Raw genomic sequence first — 24,316 nt, forward strand, 5'->3', positions numbered from 1 at the left:
TTTGAGCAACAGGAAAGCTAGTACATGTGTTAACTCAAAGATTCGTAGAAAAATATAAACGTTGGAGATCATTGATCTGTGAGCAAAGTCCTTGAATTCAATTCTGCAGTTAGCATATAGCACCACTTCTTGGATTTCTGGACGAACAGCAAAGGAAGCTTAAGGTTAAGGTTAAGGTTATTCCCAATTATGTGTTGTGGCTGGGTTGTTATAGGTCTGCGTGACTCTTGATGTCTTATGCCTAATTTAACGGAGGAATTATGGTATTCTTCTGTAGCCTGACGAGTAATTTAACCGTTGTTCATGTGAACTGAAAGAGAGCCTATTTATAGACTATTTGTGGGTGGCTGTTTGCTGTTTGACCTATCAATTTGTGTCGATAAAGTATAATAGGTATCCTGTATAGTGATTTATCCTGTATAGTGCTTGCATAAAGCAAGTAGTGCATACACTTGTAGCTGTTATGTATCTTTGTAAGTCATTGTCTTTTGAGGAACGCGCAAACGCACAAACACCCCATGTCTCATGTCACGTTTTTAGTCATTGGAACATGTTATTCCAAACATGAATAAAACTGAAACATTTGCTCAAAACTAGTTTTCAAAGCAGCTTCCCCAACATGTGCGTCAAAACAACTGATTTTTGATTCTACAGGCATCTTCCATCTGCGTGTACCGGAGTCATCAGCAGTCGGGTCAGCGGTTGGCCGAATCAAAGCTCATGATCTGGACATAGGGAAAAACGCGGAGGTGGAATACAACATTGTCCCTGGAGATGGAGGAGCCATGTTTGACATCACCACCAACGAGCACAATCAGGAGGGAATCATCATGCTCAAAAAGGTAAAGCCTTATTTACTGGACAATCTATTCGAACAACAAATACATACACAGGTTACAAGCTCAGCGGTTGATTTGTATTATTAAATGGAGGTCACATTAAAACATTAAAAATGCAACATTTTGTCATGCTTTACACTTGCCGTACACTAATTAGAATTGTCCCTCAGTAAATTAAGTTTTATCAAAATGTAATGGACTTGGTTACCAAGGAGAGATGAGATGAAATATGAGGCGTATTTTGTGTGAAGAAAACAGACAAATCAAGGTAATAATCTCTTGTAAAATTTCCAATTAAGCTGCAATTTTGTCAAATTGTGCAAAAAATGTGGAAAACATTTATAAAGCCAGTTTTCAACCGTAATGTTCTACATACTGCCATGAAGTCACACTACTATAGAACAGAAACGCACAAAAGCTAGACTTTTAAATACAGAAACATTAATATACAGTACATGTAAAATGTCCTCCCTCCAGGCCAGTCTAGCAGAGTTGCCATAGTCCTTCAACGCTGTGTTGTGACTCAACCATACGCTGAAAATGACAGAGAGCCCATCATTCATACAACCGCAACCGCATTATCAAAACATCACTCAAACATCACTGTTAAGAGCACTTTGGAATAATTGTGTCTGACATTAAGGACTCCCCCAAAGGTAAACTCGAACATTCAGCTCGACTGGAGAGTGCGCAAGGTGACTTTCTTTGATTTGAATTGAGCTCAGTACTTAAATACTGGCAGCGTGACAGGACTTATTATTGCGGCACACATCTCTTTATACTATCTCTATTGTCTCCGCCTAGTGGAATGAGAACAGCCTTGTCAATAAAAACAGCTGGTATAATATGCTATTACTGAAACTGCACTGCGTTGATCTCTTTAGTGTTAGTGGAGATATATGAGGGTGGAGAGCACTAACTGTGTCCATATGCTTCCCTCTAAATGCACACAGCATGCATGAAAATAGCACAGCCAGGAATCCCCACATACTCTACACAATACTTTCTAGACATCATCTATCACATACACACTGCTTTAGAAGTGACAGGAGTGTTTATGTGCCGGAATGAAACACAGAGGTTGTCTAAGTGCAATGTTTTACCTGGTTTTGAAGCTGTGAACAAGAACCATTAGTCTATATAGGGACATTTTTAAATAACTGTTTTCTATTTTAAAGTTTCAAAATGTAATTCATTCCTGTGATGCAAGCTGAATTTTCAGCATCATTACTCCAAGTCTTCAGTCACATGATCCTTCAGAAATCCTTCTAATATGCTGATTTGCTGCTCAAGAAACATTTATTATTAATATAAATGTTGAAAATGGTTGTGCTGATTAATATTATTGTGGAACAATATTACTTTTATTTAGGATTCTTTGATTAATTTAATAAATACTGAAAGATTTATTAATTCATTTGAAATACGTATATTTTGTAACATTATAAATGTTTTTTTTTTTTTTTTTTACTGTTACTTTCAATCAAATTAATGGGTCCGTTTGAATATTTATTAAAAATTCCTGACCCCAACATTTTGAACGGTATACACTAAGTATAAAAAAACTGAATAACAAAATATTAACAATAAGATAAAAAAAAAAAAAAAGTTTGTAGACAAACTTTAAGTTGGCTTGAAAACGACATAGCCAGCTTAAGTAGTTTTAAAAGCTTGAAGTTTGAAGGTTTTCAGATTGAAATAGTTTAAGTTTTAGTTTAGTAGTTTTAAAAGAGATAGATAGATAGCCTATATAAAAAATAGCCGTTTCTGATGTCGCAATACATCATACTTTCATAAAATCATGCAACATACTCTACCTTGTGGACATCGTTATTTCTAAAGCCGGTGCTGGATAAACAAACAGCATGCGTGTGACGGTAGGCTAAATTATTTACGACAGCGGTAATGGACAATTCCGCTTCCAACCTGTAGGGGGACCGAAGAGGAAAAGTGCTTTGGTGTTGCTTTAAAATCTCTCATTGACCCATCGGTTTTGGTGCAATATTGCATCAAGGAACCTAATAATTGTATGTACACAATAAAAGACCACAGCGATGTTAACCCCTGAGGTCGGCTATCGCGCCGGCGCAATAGGCTCGTTTGTTTTCCTTATCAGTGCAAAAAAGAATCAAAATACTAGTATTAATTTTTATCTTATATGCTTGTGTTATACATCAATCGATCCTGTTAAGTGTGTATTTTTTTTGTGAATACTCACAATAAAAACAAAGTGTTGTGCGTTTTGCCAAATAAAGAAAAATAAACACGAAGCGAGTTCTGCCTTCTCTCTGTCAGTTAAGTCCATTCTGAAACGCGTCCGAAAATGAACCATAACTCAGCGAATACTCAGTCAAACAGGCATACAGACACACAGGCATGAAGCTTGAATTCTCTTCTTTTAAATGAAGTGTTTTTTATAAAAAACAAATATTCTCAGTTTATGCAATCTGTATGAAAAGAGAGAGATGTCAGTCGTTCTCATCTCAGCTCATTATTTTTAATTTGACCCCGCCCACGGAGAGCGCATGCTATTCAAACGCAAATGACTGAGGCAATCCACGCAAACCTGTGAACGCCCCCACATCAGCTCGAGAAAACACATCAAGCTTATTCAGATCATTGTACTTGTTTACACCGTCTCGCGGCGCTGTGAGGAATAATACTATCGTAATAATAATAATGGAAAATGTACCTCAGAAGTGCTGGTATTTCGAGGACAACGGATCCTGAGCTATGGAATACTGTAGTAAGTTTTTTTTTCATTCTCAAGTGAATCGCGTTTCTGTGTGTGAATGAATGAACGGCAGAGATGCGCGCTGTTTACCACAACTGGCAAAAAGACGGTTTAAATTTGAATCGCGTTTCTGTGTGTGAATGAATGTTTCGCTTTTAGCAAACTGTATTGCTATACTGAGTAAAAATCGACTGAAATATGTTGAAATAAAATGTATTTGTATAAGCAACATATTAAACTGCAAATTAACATTTATATTTCTTATAATAAAAACGAAAGACCTATGTTACAGACATATGAAAGACAACATTTCGTTGATTAGTTTTGGATAGATTATACATTTTTACTGTAAAATATCTGCCACCTCAAATAAACTTTTGTTTGCCAATTTTTGCTCATATGTTAAATATAGTATGTTTTGTCAAAAATAAAGTAATCAAATAATATGTTATAGTGTTTATTCCATTGTAGCCTAGGCTATATTCAAGTAATGAATCCTTAACTTTGAAATATGTATGATAAAATGTATACTTTAGTTTTTACAAAGAAAGATTACACTTGAATTGTTGTTGTAATTGTAACCTTTTTAATAAAAAAATATATATTTACAAGGTAGATGTAAACAAACAATAAAAATTATTTAAAGAAAAGGCTTATATTTACCTTTTAATAGTGTTTTATTAGTGACAAATTTGGGAAGAGGATAAATATTCCAAAACTGAAAATACAGTATGAGAATTAACTGCACAATTACTAGACATGTTTTCCTTGGATATTATAGGCCAATTTGCACGCACAATTGGTGGAAAAATAAAAAAAAATTGAGATGCTTCCAACTTTTGCTCTTGCATTTCTTGTGGCTCAGTGACACACCTGAATGAATGGCTCATTAAGTATGCGGGCCCCATTGTCTCCTCAGGTGTGAACCACTAAATATGCATGATGGTGTTGGATCGTTGACGCCCACTCCGCATATTGCCTTTCCAAACAGAAAGTGTTTTGCAAAATTTAAATCAATGTATTGTTATGTGAATGATTAGGCAGGATGATTTTCACATCATTTTGAAGAAAAAACTCTAGGCGACAACATCCATTAGTCTTATCCAAAAGTCTTATTGACACATATTTAGTATGTGTTTTGTGGCCTTATTTCAGAAACTTTAGTTTTTAGTTTTTTCAATAACCATGCATAAACATTATTCTCTCAAACATGCAAACATGTACATTCATGTTGCTCACATATTATGGTAGCCCTGTTTGTGCTAAATAGAGTGTAATTACACCGTTGCCATTAATATGTTTATAAGCAACTGAAAAAAGCACAAATGTCAGGGCATGTCAGAACATCTCAAGGACCCCAAAAACACCTTAGACCCCAGAGGGTTAAACAGCATCATGATTTCATTTTACCTGCATCCCTACCATCTTTTCCAGAAAACAGAGATGACTAAGTTACCTCCAGGAATAGAGTATTGCACCATTCCCAAGGGTACTCATAAAATCTGACACATTCACACTCAGAGTTGCAAACACTTCTCTTATAAAACCGTTGAAGCTATAAATGGTTTCGTTGTGATTTGAAATTTTCTTTGTCAACACATTGCATAAAGAATCACATGGGATATGGAGGCCGAGCTAATAAAGTGTGTCATAAAACAACAGGCAAGCATCAAGTGATGACATAAAAACAGCAATTTTTTTTTTTTTTTTTTGTGCCTGTTAACATCTCCCTAAGTTGCACACACGACAAGTCATAGTCACTAATTCAAAGACAAATGGCACTTTGCACACTTGATGAATCAGAATGAAGGCTGAAATAAAATATGTCATTACATTACAGGTAATATGACTGTTTATATACTGTGCCATGGTAAAATTGTCAAGAGAAAGAGATTTAGCTATACTAACCTTTTAATCATACCATGCTCAATGGGAGCTCTAGAAATGAAGGCCCTGCATTACAATTTAAAAAGCCCATCACTTGTTTGTTTACTCTAAAATGTGCACATTTGCTGGCCCAGACTAAAAAATATATGACCATAACATACTTTGAGAAACACAAATTAAATGGTAAATTACTTTAGGTCTTTTTTGTGCACTTTCCACAGCAACCGTTTCCACATCAAATCATCAGCATCTCAGTTACCATAGAAATATAGATTATTGAGCTGCGGTCTCACAGCACTAAAGGCTGAATCCATACTATATCAGCATGCTTTTTGTTCTTCTCCTTTTCTTTTCCAGTGCACAACCTTTCCCCCCTCATTTGAGGCATAAAGACATAGCATTATGATTTTGTTCTCTACACTTCTCTGACAGTCCACTAAGAGTTTGCAGTGCTTTGTCTGTATTCTTGGGGGTTCAAGACACCAGTTACAGGTGTGGAAAACAGACATTAGTGCAGTTATTTTCTCTCTGTACAGCTGAGAGAGATTGGGAGAGTTATTGTGGGCATGTATTGTCTCAGTATGACTGTGTGTCGTGCCAACACTGAGACAGAATGATGCATTCTCCTCAATAGGAGGTCCAGGCAGCAATCCTGCCAGTGTGGAGATGCTGTCTCTTTCTCCACAGCGAAATAATTGAAGCATGTGCCCTACAAGCAAAACATTACATGAGGTGAAGAGGTTTCTGTTTTTTTTTCCTCTGTGTCTGAGAAGTGTTTTTATGCACATGTGTGCTGTTTATGCGCTTGATAGCAATGAGGCATGGTGACCCCTCTGTGATTTGGAACAGTGGGCAGAACAGGAATAATCGTTTACTGCAGTTTAACAACAGGAACAGACTAACACAAACACACAATGGGAATGTTCCGGATGCTATTCTACCTACTGTTTTGAAAGAAACAAATGTGTACTGTGTTCGAGATGCTGTGCACGGTGTGCACATTTATTTTGAAATAAGCAAATTTCATCCTACATTTGCTAAAATATGCAGTAGACTATTACAGTATGACACTGTATCCCACCATTTAATACAATGCAGAATTAAACATGCAACACCAGTGAAGGTAAATAATGTAGCATGCAGTTTAAAATGTTTGTCATTGCTAATCGCATATAGTTTAAGATGATATTTTAATAGGCAGTATGCAGTAAATCTTGCCAACGTTGCTAAAATCATTTTATTTAGGCTTGCCATGGTTTATGGTGATGCTGATTATAATTTGTACAATAGATACCAGTGATACTGGTGTGAAAATTTATATTTGGTAAAAGGTGGAAAGTATGGAAGCCCATTTCCACCACATAAGAAAAAAACAATAATGCTTTGGTAAATCCTAATTATAACATTAACAGTCAAATGTATTAAATAGTCATAATTATGACAAAGATATTGACTTATGTCAACAATGACCTTTTATAACATAATGATGATGATTTTTTTTTCTAATGTGGCGGAAGTAGGCTTCCAGCTGTTTTAGGATGGGAAACAGTACTTATGTCAATATTATAAGGACAATTATTGCATATCACTATTAAGTGTCCAACTAGTGGTATTGCTGGTATAGCCCGTTTGAATTCGAATAACACACCAGCATGCAAATTACAGTCTAATTATACATAAATACACCATTATAATTACACTAAAAAGTATTTTACTGAATATTGCACATCTATAAAATTTGCTTGGAAAAAAGTTTCATTCTGTTCCATATTTTTGACCAAACTGCCACTGTTACCAAGTAGATTACATTTTGTTTAATCAATTCAAGAAATACAAATGCCATCTTAAATAACCAAGGCATGTTTTCCCAATAATTTAGAAATGCTGCTAACTGCAGAGCCAATGGGTGGAGCTTGACATCCAGCTCCCCCTCTCTGGACACAATGGGTGGAGTTTGAAGGTCTAGCCACACCCTAACCCTACCCATAACCCTATACCTAATTAGGTCAAGCTCCACCCACAGAGATGGAGCTGGACTTGGTCAAACTCTACCCATAACATCCAGAGAGGGGGAGCTGGATACTTAGATACTTTTGGAGCTTATACCACTTGATAATGGCAGCAATAATAATATATGAAAAATGCAGTATAGACTTTCGTGATCAGTTTTGATGGTGCTAATGAATCATTGAATCGGTATTGAATCAACTCACTGAAACAGACAGGCTGAATCTATACTACTCCTATTATTTTTACTATATCATTCTATGACTGTATAGTAAGCCTGTATGTGGTTCCAAATTCAGCAACTACTTCTATTCAGATAAAGGTGCGATTTTATTTGTAAAAAGCAAAAGTAAGCTGAAGACTACTATAGCGGGGCTTTGGCTGAATGGTGCTCTGTGCTGGCCGACTGAATGAGATGTATTTGCGTGTGTGTGTGTGTGTGTGTGTCTGTGTGTTGAGAGGATCATCAAGGCTTAAGGATTGTGAGTGATTACCTGCTCTACTGTCAGCATGAACATGGGCAGCACAGGAGATCATGAAAATGTTTAGACAACCTCTTGGCTAAAGTAGCGATTAAAGCAAACAATAGGCCCTGCCGATCCCCGCTACAATCGTGCGAAACATCCCTATTTACAATTCCTCAAATAAACACTCAGCGGCACAATAATGCGCATACACATGCTTATATGTGTACACAGACACACACACATGCAGCGAGTCACATATTCCCTTATCTTCGGTTCTACTCAAAGGATGTTCTTGTCAGATTAAAATGCTTTGTGATGTATTGTGTATTTGTGTGCCTGTTAGCGAATGTGCATGAAATGAGTGTTTTGTGAAAGCAGTAATTGAAATACTAAATATAGAGAAGAGGCTTTTATGCTACAGACCCCAAATATTTTACATTTAGGGCAGACCAGGGCCAGTTGTCACAGTTTTTTGTGAAAATTTCTCAGGAAAGGTCACAATGAAAATCTGCTATTAAATAACATAGATTGTGGTTTAGTGTGTGTGTGTGTGTGTGTGTGTGTGTGTGTGTGTGTGGTTATCTATATACTACTAATAATGAATATATATGAATGTTAAATTATTTGGGGAAAAAACATTACTGAACCTAAAATGATTTGACACACTATCAAATGATATGCTATCAGTCAAAACTTTGTTTTTGTTTATTTAAAAAAAAAAAATCATACTTTTATTCAGAAAGGATCCATTAAATTGATCAAAACTGACAGTAAAAACATTTCTAATGTAAAAAAAGGTTTATATTTCACATTAATGCTGATCTTTTGAACTTTCTATTAAGATTTTCTAAAAAATAATAATTAAAAAAAGGTTTCACAGTTTTTAACAAAAATATTAAGCAGCTCATTAGAATTATTTCTGAAGGATTGTGTGACAATGAAGACTGGAGTAATCAGCTTTTGCCATCACAGAAACATAATAAAACAGAAAGCAGCTGCAATAATTGTAATACTATTACACAATAATGCTGTTTTTATTGTATTTTTGACCAAATAAAGGCAGCCTTGGTGAGCAGCCTTGGTGAGCAAGAGAGTTCTTTCAAAAACTCTTACCGGCCCCAATGTTTTGGACTTTTATGTAGCCTACACACAAATAGACACACACATATATGAAGGGTTCAGATGCAAAAGCTTCTAAGTGCCATCTGAAATTTTCTTCTAGAATGATCATTTTTATCAAGCTTGTATATTTAAGTTCAGCAATTTCACTTAAATGACAATTAATAGGTAATTTTCACTGCCATTTAAGTTAATTTAATGGCACTTAGAGGCTTTTGCATCTGAACTCTTCATATACATAACCAAACGGTCAGGTATAACCACGTTGGGAGATTTACATTTCACACCAGTCAGCATTCTGTGCGGTGGTGTGAAGCTACAACAGCCTCGAATTCCCAGAAAGTGGGTCAGCTCGTGATTAGTCATCAAAAACAAATGATGCTCGTTTCTCCCATTAGTAAACAAAAGCAATTATTCTTTTAAGTTGTGAGAGAAGTCTGATCCCACAGGATCTCACCGTCTCCCACTCCCTCAGAGTTGGCAACACAACACAGAATATAGGCCTACTAATTATCACATAGTTCACTTAAACAAAGAAACAATGGCAAAACATTGAAGACAATCTGAGCTGCAGAGAGGCTAACAAAACATGTCAAGAAAAAGTGTGAGGCAGATGGACATCCGTGGCAGAATGTCAACACAATAATCGATGCTGCTCTTACATGGAAACATGACTTCTGAAAGTAAGGCACAGGCTTACATGTCTTCAGTCTAATGACTCATTCCTGCAGTGTCCTACTCTGTCAGAATCTCTCATCCCTCATTAAGTATGTCATTAATGTGCTGTTTGATCTATAAATCAGCTGAGAGTGCTCAAACTGCCACTGTCACTGGGATTTTAATGACTCACCTCTTCCGTGATAAAAAAGTAATGGCATATTCACCTGATTTGAGATCGTTTGGGAAGGAGGAAAGTCTTGCATGCAAAAATCACATTGGATAGCCTTGTTTATCCATGTATACTCCACATTTTTCTACACGTGTTTTGTTTGGGAACATGAACTTTAGGTTTCCAACAGGAGAAAGCAGTGCCACCTATGGGTGACTCCTGATTAATATACTGGTAAAATAAATAAAAAGGGCAACGTTCAAAAGGGAATATAGCTTACTTCTTACTGAATATACAAATCTACCATATACTGGTTAGTAATTATTAAATAGTGTGTGAAACAGAATGCATTATGCAATAATAAAGATTTCAAACCGTAGTTTGTAACATGACCTTGTCACATTCAGTTTGTCTGGTTAGCTTTTGTAAATATCTTGCTTCTCCGTTAGAAAATTGTACAGAATGACACAAAAAAGTGTGTTCTGTATATAAATGTGTGTGGTATGAATGTAATATGGACGTACTACATTCACCATGTTGTCATCATCATGTGATCTACTAGCTTAATTTGCTAATCTCTGCCATTCACAAAACCTCTCCCGTTGCATCATGGGATAGTAAAGTGTCCATCGTACGCACACTTCAGAATCTCGCCGGAAGTAGTAGGTCATCTGGGTATTTTTTTTCCTTCTCTTTTATTAGCACTGTGAATTCAGACATAATTCTTTTGTTTTTCTCACCTACTATATAATAGGTAGCATGCGGTTTCAGATGCAGCTGGAATGTCAAGTCAAGTGCATTGTTTTGTGGGATATAGTATTCCGTGCAAATGGAAAGTAGGTCATTCATGTGGAAAGTTTGCATACAGTGCACAGTTTATATTGTATATTCTGCAGAAATAGTATGCTATTATCTTATTTCAAACAGCCAGGAGGAATAATATCGTATTCGGAAACAGAAACAGCTTGTTTACCTTCATGCAAAAGTGTGAATGTGAAATGTAATGACATGACAGACAAGTGACAAAGATGTGATGATGTATACTTGATTATATCCGATTATACATATCAAAAACTCCACATCCAGTATGTGTGCGTGTGTGTGTGTGTGTACGTACAAGTAGGAATGTCAGCATGCACGGCATGTGGTAAAGAAAGAGGATATAAAAAAACTTTAGCTGAGAGCAGCAGTCTTAAGGTGGCGTGATGTTAGCGGTGTGTTTGTGTCAGCGCTGTGAACTGAGGTTATTAGTGGGAATATTTTATACCACCAAATGTCAAGAATCTAGAAACCAAAGGTGTGTTATGACATTACCTGTGTGCCTGCGGATATATGCATCATTTGAAACCTGGTGTGCAATATACATTTGTTGTGCTCTAGTTTTGTGTGTATGTCTGAGTTTACCTATTTCGAAAATCCCAAAGATCACTTTATCCTTTTTACTATGGTGAGATAACACCATGTCAACAAAGACATCAAACATCCCAGTTACAACATGAATTATCGACGCAGAAAACTCATTTAGCAGTAGAGGGCTCTGCATGCTTTGCTGGCTCCAAATAGAGGGCTGTTTGCACCTCTAAACCCTGCTGCGGTTGGAGTAGGCCTTACCGTCTATTCCCAGACACTTCTGCTCAATGCAGAGCACACACTGCTGTGTTTACCTCCAGTGATCATTCCGTTTTAAAACAATGTCAAGTTTGATGTATTGGCCAATACTTGTGGAACAGTGTTGTGAGATACAGTTTATGAATTTGGTTGTATGCTAGATTAAGAGATTCTGCTACTGATTCTGTGATGCGCATTATGGCAAAATATTCAGCAATTTCAAGTGCAGTTCCCTTTAAGGATCTCAATTAGAGGGCCATGAACCGGAAATGAGACACAGGGACAAAACATAAGAAAAAAAAAAAAATCATGCTTTGGTAAATCAGAATTATGATAATAATTATGAGAGAGAAAGTCAAAACTATGAAATACCGAGTCATAATCACCGAGAAAGCTCTCGAATTTCATCAAAAATATCTTAACTTGTGTTCCGAAGATGAACGAAGGTTTGGAATTACATGAGGGTGAGTAATTAATGACAGAAATGTTGTGTTTGGTTGAACTAACCCTTTAAAACCCTCTGGAACTGATGGCTAAAAATCTCCTCAAAGGCGCCATGCTGATACTCTCCAATTACTTTTATCTTCCAACCTGCAATCTTTGTACTTCCAGCTAAGAGGCTTCCAGCAATATTGAGGTTGTTTTTAATGTAATGTCTAGACGTTGCATTTGTGGCATCCTACTGATTTACAAAGACAATAATTTTGATTTGTCCCTCAGTTTTTAATGATGCATGAGAGACATGTTTTACAGCAATTCACTTATAATGGAAGCCACTGTTTAAGAGATGTGTTTATACTTCGAAAATTAAGTGCAATTGTTGAAAAGCTATAGGCTTTTTTAGTTTTTTATTGATTTTGATTATCAACATCATGTTTACTGGTAATCAAATGTACACCCTTGAATACGAATTCTGCTAATTTTTGTGTTGTAGATTATTTTGTCATATTTGTCTACTCAAAATAGTTTAAGACTATAGTTAGTGCCAAGATAGCGGTAAAGAGTTGCAATTTCAATGTTGTCACGTCAAAAAGTGCATCTGGATGAGTAGTGTCTGTATGTGGACAATAGGTTAAAAGTAATTTATTATATTTGTCTCTGTTTTCAAATATTTTCCATCTATTTCTTTCATCAGAATGATGCTGCCTTTCCATATTGTACCTCGCTGACGCACATTTGTTTGCTGTTTGCCAGAGTGTTACAGAATATAAAGCAAATTAAGTCAGCAAAAAGGTTCATAACAGTATAATTTTAGAACTGCACAACTGCAGTTTCCAGTACTCTCTAAAGTCATGCACTAGCCGAGTGGACTTATTTTGGGAGCTGTGTCTTTGTGTCAATACAAATTATCCACTGTGCAGTTTCGCTAATAAAATACAGCAAGCTAACTTGCGTGATGATCCTGTAATGCACTCATTCTTGCTGATTAAATGAGCTCTTATCCACCCAGATCAGCAGGAGATGCAGACAGGTTCTTTACCTCAGAAAGACATCCTGGCCATGGCTTGCATTGCCAGTAATTAAGCACATTCTGACAAAATAGAATATATAATTGGGTCCTTTTGTTTCATTAAAGCCTCTTGCTTTCCAGGTGTCCAAAAAGAGTCTCGCACCACTGCATTAAGATGTACTGCTGTTGTTTTCGCTAGTGCTGAAAGTGTGTCATCATTTTTTTTGTTTTATAATTAGTATGCACAAGGTGCAAATATAAGTAGGCCAGATTTCTTTAAAAAGAAAGCAGTCTTTCTGTTTTTACAGAATTTTTTATCAAATAAATGCTGCCTTGGTGAACATAAGAGACAAAAATCTTATCGACCCCAAACTTTTGAATGGTAGTGTATATACACAGTCATATATGGAAAAAATTTGTTTAATAACAATCTATAAATGACATAAATTCCTAGATTATAATATTATTAGAACCTAGATTTTGTTTGTTAGATGATATAAATAGATTACTTATTAAAACACCACTCACAAGAAAACATACAAAAAAGTTTTAAGAAAAAAATAAAATAAAATAAAATAAATACAAATGTCCAAATATATATATTAGTGGTGGGCATAGATTATTATTTTTTTATCTAGATTAATCTCACTGTAATCTTGGAATTAATCTAGATTAATCTAGATTAAAATGGCTCATTTGAATTTTGCCGAAGGCATTCAGAATATGTGTGTGCTACCCAAATAATGACTAAAGGGCACGTGTTTCTTAAATACAAAGTGACATTTAAAAGAACTTGTGAAGAAATGGCAGAGATTTTTTTTTATTTTTTATTAAAACTAACATAATAAAAGTATGATTGTTTTTTTTTTTTTTTTTTTTTTTTTTTTTTTTTTTTACTTTGATGAGCATATAAAACAAAACAGCTCCTTGGAAAAAATGAAATGTAGCCTAATATTGTAGTAGTTATAATCAAAGGTCTATTTTTAGTTCAGATTAACATTTGAGGGCAGCAATTTTATTCATAATGTCAAAATAAAACCAACGTAATGTTACTTGAAAGCATTATAGCCTACTATTCCTGCCAAATTTCCATGGTTGCAGTTAGTGTTACTACAGTAAATCCATGGTAAATGATGCAGATCTGTGGACACTGGATAGTTCATTCATGGCACAATGTTTCTTCCTGGCTTACGCACTGTTTGATCCGTTAATAACGGAGAAATGTGAATGTTTCTCACTAGATCTCGCAGTGATGTTATTACTTAAGCAGCAAATTCAAATGATTTATTTACTGGATCTCTTGATCAAGATCGGCTCGCGCTGCTTTGGTCTAAACTGATAAACAACGGTCCGTCAACCACACAATAACGAGTAGCTCAGTTTCGTTCCGCTTGCATTACGTTTGCACATTTGATGTCGGACAATGTTGTGGTCGCGCCACTATTTTACATTATGAGCGCGCTTGCCACGCGCGACCCGCCTATATTTGAAATAACGAAATTTTGGTCGGCAGGAAAAATGGTGCAACGAACCGTTCGGTTTGAAAATGTGTACCGAACACCGAACCGAATCCGCGCTAAAATATCAAGGTGAAAGTCATCATAGCTTGCTTAGTATAGACCCAGCTCCCAACCTAACTTTGAGAATAGATTAACGGCGATATTTTTTTTATCGACCGATAAGAGTCTCACGTTAACGCCGATAACGGCCCACCACTAATATATATATATATATATATATATATATATATATATATATATATATTTTTTTTTTTTTTTTTTTTTTTAATTTATTTATTTAATTATTTTATTAAAACTTTTTTGTATGTTTTCTTGTGAGTGGTCAATGTTATAAGTTAGTGCAGCACCCAGGGACATGGTAAAAATAGAAATTTCTTCCCAAGCCAAAGATTTACATTTAAATATGCTCACTTAAATGTGATATTGTGATCATATTTTTACAGTATTTTTAAACATAATATGGTGACGTATTGCATAGTAGGAATTACAGGTGGCAGGCAGAACTACAATAAGCCTATCTATGTTCCATGTGTCCATTTTATGAGCCCATCTTGAAAAGGGAGTGAAAAAAGTTGTGTTAGAGTAATACTGTTCCAAACACAAACAAATCCAGCTCTTATTAAATATGCATCATCCTGCATCCTGCGTCCTAAAGAGGAAAGTGTACAAGTGAGCCAACGAGCTGATGGGCTCATGCAAAAAAAAAGAAAAAAAGAAAGAAAAAAAAAAGCCTTTTCATGAAACCTTGGAGCTATTTCACAGGCCAAGGCTAACAGGCGCACTGTAACAACAACAAGAAGAGCACTTTTTCCGGGTGCTTCACATTGTAATCTTATTTAGATGAAGGCAAACTGCATTACACTTTACGAAAATCTGGGAGCGGGTTCTGCATACTAATAGGAGGGTGTATTGATATCGTGCAGAGAAGCCCTGAGGATTAAAGGGCTGACTTTAATAATAGCTATTGATTTCACAAAGATCTTCTTAAGTAAGAATAGAATAATGCAGTATTTGGCTGTGTGGGCAAAATGTCTGCTAGAGCTCCTATTGGTTACAAAGAATAAGCACAGATCCGCTAATGGAAATAAAAACGAACTTTACATCAAAGCGCTCTCACATCTACAACCTGAGTTGCTGCAGAAATTCTCCAGAGGACAGTGACGCTGCCTTCTAAAAGCCCCTTAGTGTTTTAGAAATAATCATGAAGAGAATGCTAATGGCAGATATATTTACATTGCACCGAACGGCTCAGAGCATCTGCACCTACACAATGGATGTTGTTTGTTTCAGGATCAGGTGCGCAATTATTCAATTCCCACAACTGGCATTGACGGCTTGGGCTGCGATCATCTGGATTTCTCTGCTGGCACTCACACCAGTGCAAGGAGGGAGCACATTACCATATCAAAGAGTTCAGTGGCATGAAGTGTTGAATTTAAAGTGTCTTTTGTTCTGGTAACGTTTAAGTGTCGGTACACACAGATACGGAAATGAGTATTTCCCTCACGTACACATATACACGTACTGCCTGAACTACTAACACCTTTCCTGAGGCCTTTGATCTACGTAGTGTTGATTAATGTTCTTCAAAGCTTTTAGCTTCTCAGACCAAATGTATCTGTTATAGAGATGTACTGATGCTACATTTATCTTCCGATAGTGATAGCCAGTTATTCAGAGTGACATCTGCCGATACCGATATTTGATTTTCTTGAGGACAAAAAATCTCTCCCAAAACTATACAGGGAACCTTCTCATTTGGTACATTACTATACAATTAACAACAGAGCTATTATATTCAACTGCTATTTATTTTCAGATATAATAATAAGATATAAAATACACTCAAATAAAAACGGAAATGTTTGTATGCAACTCAGTTGAAATTTATTCAAGCATCCATATATAATTGACAGTAAATAAGCTCCTCTCTAGTGTTTTCCTGAGGGAAATGCAACATTAAGTGACTGTTTTTATTGACATCTTTCCGTTGTTGAAACGCTGAGTGATTACATGAGACATGATTAATTTCAGTAAGTTGTACTGTATTATCCAACTCCTTCTGATATTCTTGCATGTTTGAGGTATAACCTGTATTAAAGTGGAAGAAAAAGTTCACGCTCAACGCTGCTGCTTGAGCTGAGGTGTACAGCGACATGTCACGCCACTATTAAGTGCATCAAAACAGCATTTACTGTTTGAATTTCATGACATAATTTGAAAGCTGAGTCTTTGTTTCTTATCACAAGCAACAGAGCACAAAGCTGCAATTAGTAGATGGGGGCGTTGCAAATAATGTTTGGTGTAGGGAAAAACCGCTGACCTGGCAATGCTGGCTTTGACGGGAGGATTTTGTGCATAGTGGCCGTCATCATCAAGTGTTGCAATTTGCCGTTTGGGGTCCTGGCGTTTGCAGTCGTTTGGGCTCTGTGGCATTCAAGATGCAGTTCGAAGTGGGTTGCTTGATGAACCCACTCTATGAGGGACTACTCTGGTTACATCATTTTTACCCTACTGCTCATTCTGTTTGGACTGTTGGTCAGATATTTGTATATTTTTCACTGTGGACTATGCATGGTTATTTACTATATGGTTATTGATGTGTATAGTGTATTGTTTGTTCTATTTGTCCTGTTTTTGATGTATTTATGTTTATTGATTGTAAAGTGCTTTGAGCTTGGGAAAAGCGCTATATAAATTAAACATTATTATTATTATTATTATTATTATTATTATTAAATCTAACACCAAAATAAACACATTAGTATATATTTTGCACAATGTGAATATCTATATTCATAAACATATATATGTTAATAAGTAAACATATGTAATTATATATAAATTAATTTAATTTATTCTTGTGATGTTAAAGCTGAATTTTCAGCATCATTACTCCAGTCTTCAGTGTCACATGATCCTTCAGATATCATTCAAATATGCTGATTTGCTGCTTAATAATTGTTTATTATTATTATCAATTGTCATGGTGCAGGCAAAAAAAGATGAGCAGAGGATCTAAATTGCAGCAGTTTTAGTTCGTTTACAAAAAAAAAAAATAAGCCAAAGAAGGCTATCCAGAAGGTAAAAATCAGCGTAACAGCTTCACACAAGTAAAGACAATACAGGACAATGAGGAGAACCAAACTGAGGGCTTACATTCATGGTTAAATGGGGAACCAAACAAGACTCAGGTGAACATAATCAATGAACCAATAAGTAATCATAGAAACTAACTAGCAATGGGAACAAAGGGAACAGGAACTAATGCTGCGTTCACGGCATGAAGTAATTACCGCAATTTCAAGATGACAACGCGTGACGTGGAAGCTGTTCACGTCCTCAGACTGGGAATTTTGTGTTTCTATGGCAGCACTATCAATGTCCAAATGAACCTGCAATGGTCCGGTAGTACAGTGGTCACGTGTTACAAGTAGGAGCTCTCTGAAAATTTCCAGTTTACAAGCTGTAGTTACGAGTTCAATGAGGACGTGAATGCCTTTTTCAAGTTGGAATCTTGTAATTACAATAATTATGAGCTGGCCTGAATACACCTTAAACACAGGAAGGAAATATGGGAACCAAAGGAAAAACAACATAAGAGTCCACACATAGAACATAACCATTACATCAATGGTGTTTTATAGTTTTGCGGAAACCATGATACTTTTTTTTTTTTCTTTTTCAGATTATTTGATGAATAGAAGTTTCATTATGAACAGCATTATTTTGAAATAGAAATATTTTGTAACATTATAAATGTATTTAATGTCACTTTAATTAATTGTATGCAGTCTTACTGAATAAAAGACTTCTTTTAAACAGTATCCTGTTAGCAACACCAGAACATTCATGCGATTCAGTCCCCAGTGAAATTTGTGGCTTTTATAATGTTCAAATTCATAAAATTACAATGTTAATAGACCAGTTAAAAAATAAATAAGAAATGGCTATTTATAGTATTATACACTGCTGTGCTGTGTAAATAATTTACTTTGTGGTGCTACTGTCATTTTCCTTGAGCAACATTTTGTTCAATCAAATGTTTTAAATAACTTTCTCTCAGTAGCATTTTTTTATTTTGTGTAAATGTTATATTTTAACACCTGAGGTTTTCTGTGTGTCTCCTGAGTTATTGTCCTCCCCGTCGTGTCCTGATACTGTGACCTTTAATTGAAGATCAATGTTTTGTAATGACAATATTCTCTAGAGGTGGCATCAGCCATTAAGTTAAATAATGGTGGAGTGTGTAACTCTCCTGTTTTATGTTGATAGATAATAGTTAATGGATTTGTGATGTGCAAAATACAGTTATTCTGTCAGATTTTCTGTCTGATTGTAATGACAAATCAATAGATGGAGCTGAAAATTAGTTTGGATCCGGCGTGTAGTCTCAATTCATTCATTCACTGCCAGATACTGTATTTCAGTGTTTATAATGAATATTTGACACATTATTTTTCTATCTGACCCACATGCAGTGATAGGCAAGGAAAAAACAATTCAATAGTTGACATCTTAGGTGAATGTCTATGAACATTTTCTTGATAAATAAATATGTTCAGTCCTCATGTATAATCAGTGAGTGTCTACAAATACAAATCTGTGCTGTTAAAGCAAAAGCTATACTTCTCCTGATCAAGGGTTTAGTGTTGACGGCACTACGTGAAGCATTCAGGACCTTTCCCAGTAAAAGATGTTGTAAAGTATAGTGTTCACTTTGTGATTCAGTTTCATCAACAACTAGTCGCACACTTGAGAGCCTTTCATTAGGTTTGAGTCACTGTCATTACCCTTCTGGCGTCTTTTCTCTCTTTCTCTCGCTTTTTCCCTCTGTCTCTTCTCTTGTCTCGGCATAAAGTCATTAACTAGGGCCGCCGGGGTGATGTGGCCACTCACACACACTAAAAGGGCAATGATGCTCTTGACATTCTTCTAGGCTAAACCTCCTCACCTCCAATAATCCTGCAGCTTCCTCTGACATTTAATCACCATTCACGTCCGTCCACCATCAATACCGGACACGGGCTCGGTGAGACGCCACGTCTGGTTCACCCTTTTCACCTCACCTGTCGTGAAAACTCCAATGGAAATCTGATGCACATGGTAATAAGAGCAGGTGTTGGCTTGGAAATGTGCATATGGCATAATGGAGTGGTTTTTTTTTTCCCCATTCGTCATGCTTAAGGAACACTCACTACCGATCAAAAATGTTTAATAAATAAAATGTTTTTTTTCTAAAAGTCTCTTGGGGTGATTGGTAAAATGGCAACCTTGTGAAATATGATTACAATTTAAAATAACTGTTTTCTATTTTGATATATTTTAAAATGTAATTTATAAAGTTGATTTTTTAGCAGCCATGTCTTCAGTATGATCCTTCAGAAATCCGATTTGATGCTCATTTATTATCAATTATTATTGGTGCTCAAATATTAATAATGTTCTTATTATTATCAGTTTCAAAAACATTTGAAATTTTGCTGCCTAATATTTGTTTTGGAAACATTCTTTGATTATTAGAAAGTTAAAATATAAATAATAAAAATGAATCCAAACTTTTGATCGGTATAGTATGATCACACTCCTTACATTCGGTCCACACAAATGAGGATAAGGCGGCTAACACATTCAACTTCTCATTATTTGTCATTTTGACACACTGCTAACTCATGCGCTTTAAGTCCAAGGTTGTACACAGTTCATATGTTGTTTCTTTCCAATATGTAAGTCTATCAGATATTGTATTCATATGTAATATGGGAATTGATCATCTTCCAAGCAAAGAAGATGGTTTGAAATCTGTCTGCCTTGGTGCAGAGCTGAGTTTCATGTCTCCTCTGTTTCTGCATGTTTCTAAGTATTATAATTTATACCGAAGCAAAGCTGTTATGTGGTCAAATAGTTTAAATGACCTTGAAAACTCTCTGCGGGAGTATAAATGAAAATATTGTGTCATGGAGGGAAATATCATAAGGCGGCGCAGGGCTTTCTCGGGCGATGCGACTGTGAAGATCAAGCCATAATTCAATATGAGCATCACTAAAGATCCCTTTGAGGGGACCTAAATGGAAAATAACCACATGAAATGGCAGTCAGAGAGCAATTTATAGCTTTTGTTTCAAATTAGAGTTACAAAGGCTGTGCGTTCTGATTGAAATGAGGGACGTGGCATAATGTCGTCCGGATGGAAATACAGTTTTATTAGCGTTATGCATATTAAAGAAGACAGAAGTCCTCCATGTGTCCTTTTTTCTGAAAACCAAGCAATTTTGCTTGTTAACTGCCTTTCTGTCATATTTCCATAGCTTGCGACCTTATATCAATGCATCTCTTGGCCTCTAAAGGCCAAACATTGTAGCCTCTGTGGGACACAGAAGGCCATAGCCGAGTTTTAATAATGAGAAAAATATATTTTGTATACAAGGACTTGGGTCCTAATTATTTGTGGGCAACTGTAAGCTTACTTTCCCTGTATTTAAGTAGACTTCAGTAATACCAATGCTTCTGTTTTCATGTCAACAAGAACATTAGCTAATTAGCGACTGCAGTTTTTGGAGGGTCACTTTAACCTGATTGGGATTCTAATTAGCACCATTTGATTTAGTCGGTGTGGAAACTTCAGCAAGGGCATCTGACACAGACAAATCCCAAACGATTTGGAGTTGCCATTCACCTAAAGCTGGCATTTTTTTCCCCTCTCTCTGCTTATAAACTGTTTGCTTTGTAAGTTTCAGGTGCAAAATACATGTTACTGCCATATAGAGTGCATATGCTGTGTATTTACGGGTCTGCGGGTGCCATTCATTTATACCCGTGGTGTTTGTTTTCATCTAAAGATGATACCGCACTAAATTGCTCATGATGGAAACCATATACAAGTCAGATATATGATCTTTGTCTCCTTCGCCCTTTCGCTATCCGCTAGCGAGACAGATTGACAGAAACAGAAAGCTGTGATTGTACAATAGCATTGTATGATTTTCATCTCTATAGATGGGCTGCTCTGATTTAGTGGTGCAAGACCACAATCATCCACACTAGCACATTATATGGCTGTCGTACTGATGACAGACAATCTTTGATTCAGAAGAACTGAAGTGAGAATTTAAAGATAGATATCAGCAGAAAACAGGGCCCTGAATCAGGAGAAAAATCAGGAGAAAATGCACAAAGGAGCACGAGAGAACCGTTTTTGGAGTGTGTGTTGTTTGTTTGACATGCCTGAAAGCAATTGTGACAAACTTCCCCAGACATCGACACACTTGAGATCTGAGAAAGGGCCTGCATTCATTATGATCAAAGCGAGCAATTCCAGCAAAAAAAAAAAAAAAAAAAAAGAGAAAAAGATAAAACACAAATAAATGAATTAAGCCTTAATGTAAGACCTCAATGAATGGCTAACATGGAGGAGTTATATGATACCTGGATACTATTCATTAGCTTCTTTTAGAATCGGTCATTAGCTTCTTTTAGAATCGAAATATATCCGAATATATATATATATATATATATATATGTATATATATATATATATATATATATATATATATATATATATATATATATATATATATATATATATATATACTGTATATCATGGTTTCCATAAAAAAATAAAAATAAAAAAAATTAAATAAACTTTCTGAAGGATCATGTGACACTGAAGACTGGAGTAATGATGCGGAAAATTCATATTTGCATCACATAAATAAATATTTTTAAATATATATATATATATATATATATTTTCTGGGTTTGCCTAATTCAACACGCACTTTACCTGAACTTTTCTTTTTTTCTTTTCTGTTTCTCTTTCTCTTAGCCGCTGGACTATGAGACCAAAAAGGCGTACACATTTAAAGTGGAGGCCTCGAATGCACACCTGGATCCACGGTTCCACGGTTTTGGCCCGTTTAAAGACACCGCAACAGTAAAGATAAACGTCCTGGATGTGGATGAGCCTCCCGTCTTCAGCAAACCCTCCTACACGATGGATGTTTACGAGGACACGCCGCAAGGCACCATTATAGGAGCCGTGACTGCACAGGATCTCGACGCAGGGAACAGTCCAGTCAGGTATGCAAACACAGCAAGAGTAAGACTCAGGGCTGGTAACCGCAGAGGGTTGTTAGCTATGTCCTTGCCATTACCATTGTACCTTTGAAAGAAAGAAAGATTAGAATTGGACACAGTCCATCGGACACATCTCTATTATCTTTGTGCACACTCAGGTCAAAACAGCAACATCCTGAAAGATTTACCTCGATTTATAATCCATTATGTTTTAGAGTTGCACTTCTTAAGATTGCTTTTTAAAGTTTTACAAGAAGACAAACAATTGATGCACCATTGCCGGGTCCCAACACTACCTAACACGCTGTGAATCAGTTTCTCTATGAATATTTCATTCAGTATAACAAAGCCAAATGGACAAAGAAAGGATTTGTATTTGTGAAAGGGCTTTGTTTTACTTTTGTTTGGGACTTTCTTGGTTAATTATTCAGAAACATTGTAACATTGCTCAATGGGGATGGGCACTTTCTCATCAGAAAAGAGTAGTCCCCAATGAGCTTCTGTGCGAAAAGAACAAAGCTTTTAAAACACTTCTATACACAGCGCGTGTCCACCGCGTGCAGGATAGCTAAAGTGCTTTTTGGTATCGAAAGTTTCAATGACTTTCAAAGCTTTTTAAGGTTTTTTTTCCAAGCTACAGGAGTCAAGAAAAGAGCTTCAGAGAGATCAGAAATGGATGGACTTATCAAAGAAGTAAAGTTATCCGAAGCTGTGTTGTTCACGTCAGCTTCAGTTCACAAACTGAAACATCTTGAGGTAAACCACTCAACGAAGAGTTAAGTGGGCAAAATATAGGAGGAATAAAGTTCTGTACAGAATATCAGATTTACATTTATACATTTAGAAGATGCATTTACCCAAAGTGACTGACAAATGAGGAAATTATACATAAGAAAGTCATCCTAATGAGGCAATGGGAAATACTGCAGTTTCAGGATTGATCAGAGAGGTTCAGACTAGAACCAAGATAATAGTGAGAATAGTTAAAGAGAATAGTCATAAATGTGCATGCATATACTATTCTCTTCTATAGTGATACTAGTACTATTATCACTATTCTCTTTAGCTATTCTTTCATCATCTTGCCACACACCAACAGGTTTTTGTTATAAATAAAATGTTTATATTCGCAATCTTTTATACATTTTTTTCTTCTTTAATAATATCATGTTGCGCTTGTAAATCCATCATATTATGGAAGTAAAATGGGTTTTGAACAGCCTTCCATGTTGATTTTAGATCAATTTGTCCTCAGATGCATCTGTATTTATGAATGTTTGCTTTTTAACACACTCATTTCCTCTGGGATATTTATCTCATTACACATTTGGATCTCAGGCCCAGCGAAGCTGCTATTTCATCTGAATCGACCCACATCGCTTGCTTTATTTTTTCCAAATACTTATGAATGTTTTAGCTTTGAGTCAACATAGGAATATTCTCAAACTATCCTGACTGTGTGACCCCTGATCAAATTCAGGAGATAGACATTAGTTTAACTGACTCTCACATCATGCAACAGGAATAGAACAAGACTTATGCAAGTTGTTAAAATAGGACAAATTTGATGTTCTGCTTCATCTCTCCGCACAGCCAAGGGTCTGTCGAGCCGGTCTCTTAACTACTTTCTACAATGAATAATTTGTTCATCAGTCTGTTTGTTTTGTAATCTCGTAGTCGTGTAAAGTTTAATGAAGCATCATATTGAAATTCTGTTTGAAGCTTTTTTTTTTTTTTTTTTTTTTTGTTGCAGCAGCAGCAGCATTTGCTGTTTAAAAAA

The 24,316-nt window shown here is 35.9% G+C and overlaps 1 protein-coding gene across 1 annotated transcript in view; it reads left to right on the plus strand.

The window, feature by feature from the left end:
- cdh12b (cadherin 12b) overlaps nucleotides 1–24,316 on the plus strand; it is a 148,440-nt gene that overhangs the window by 97,057 nt on the left and 27,067 nt on the right. The window contains exons 6-7 of the mRNA XM_079851466.1: nucleotides 655–842; nucleotides 22,286–22,539. Coding sequence (XP_079707592.1) covers nucleotides 655–842; nucleotides 22,286–22,539 — 442 coding nt within the window. The remainder of the gene's footprint in view (nucleotides 1–654; nucleotides 843–22,285; nucleotides 22,540–24,316) is intronic.

This window comes from Squalius cephalus (assembly GCF_949319135.1).
Source record: "Squalius cephalus genome assembly, chromosome: 19".
NCBI lineage: Eukaryota > Metazoa > Chordata > Actinopteri > Cypriniformes > Leuciscidae > Squalius > Squalius cephalus.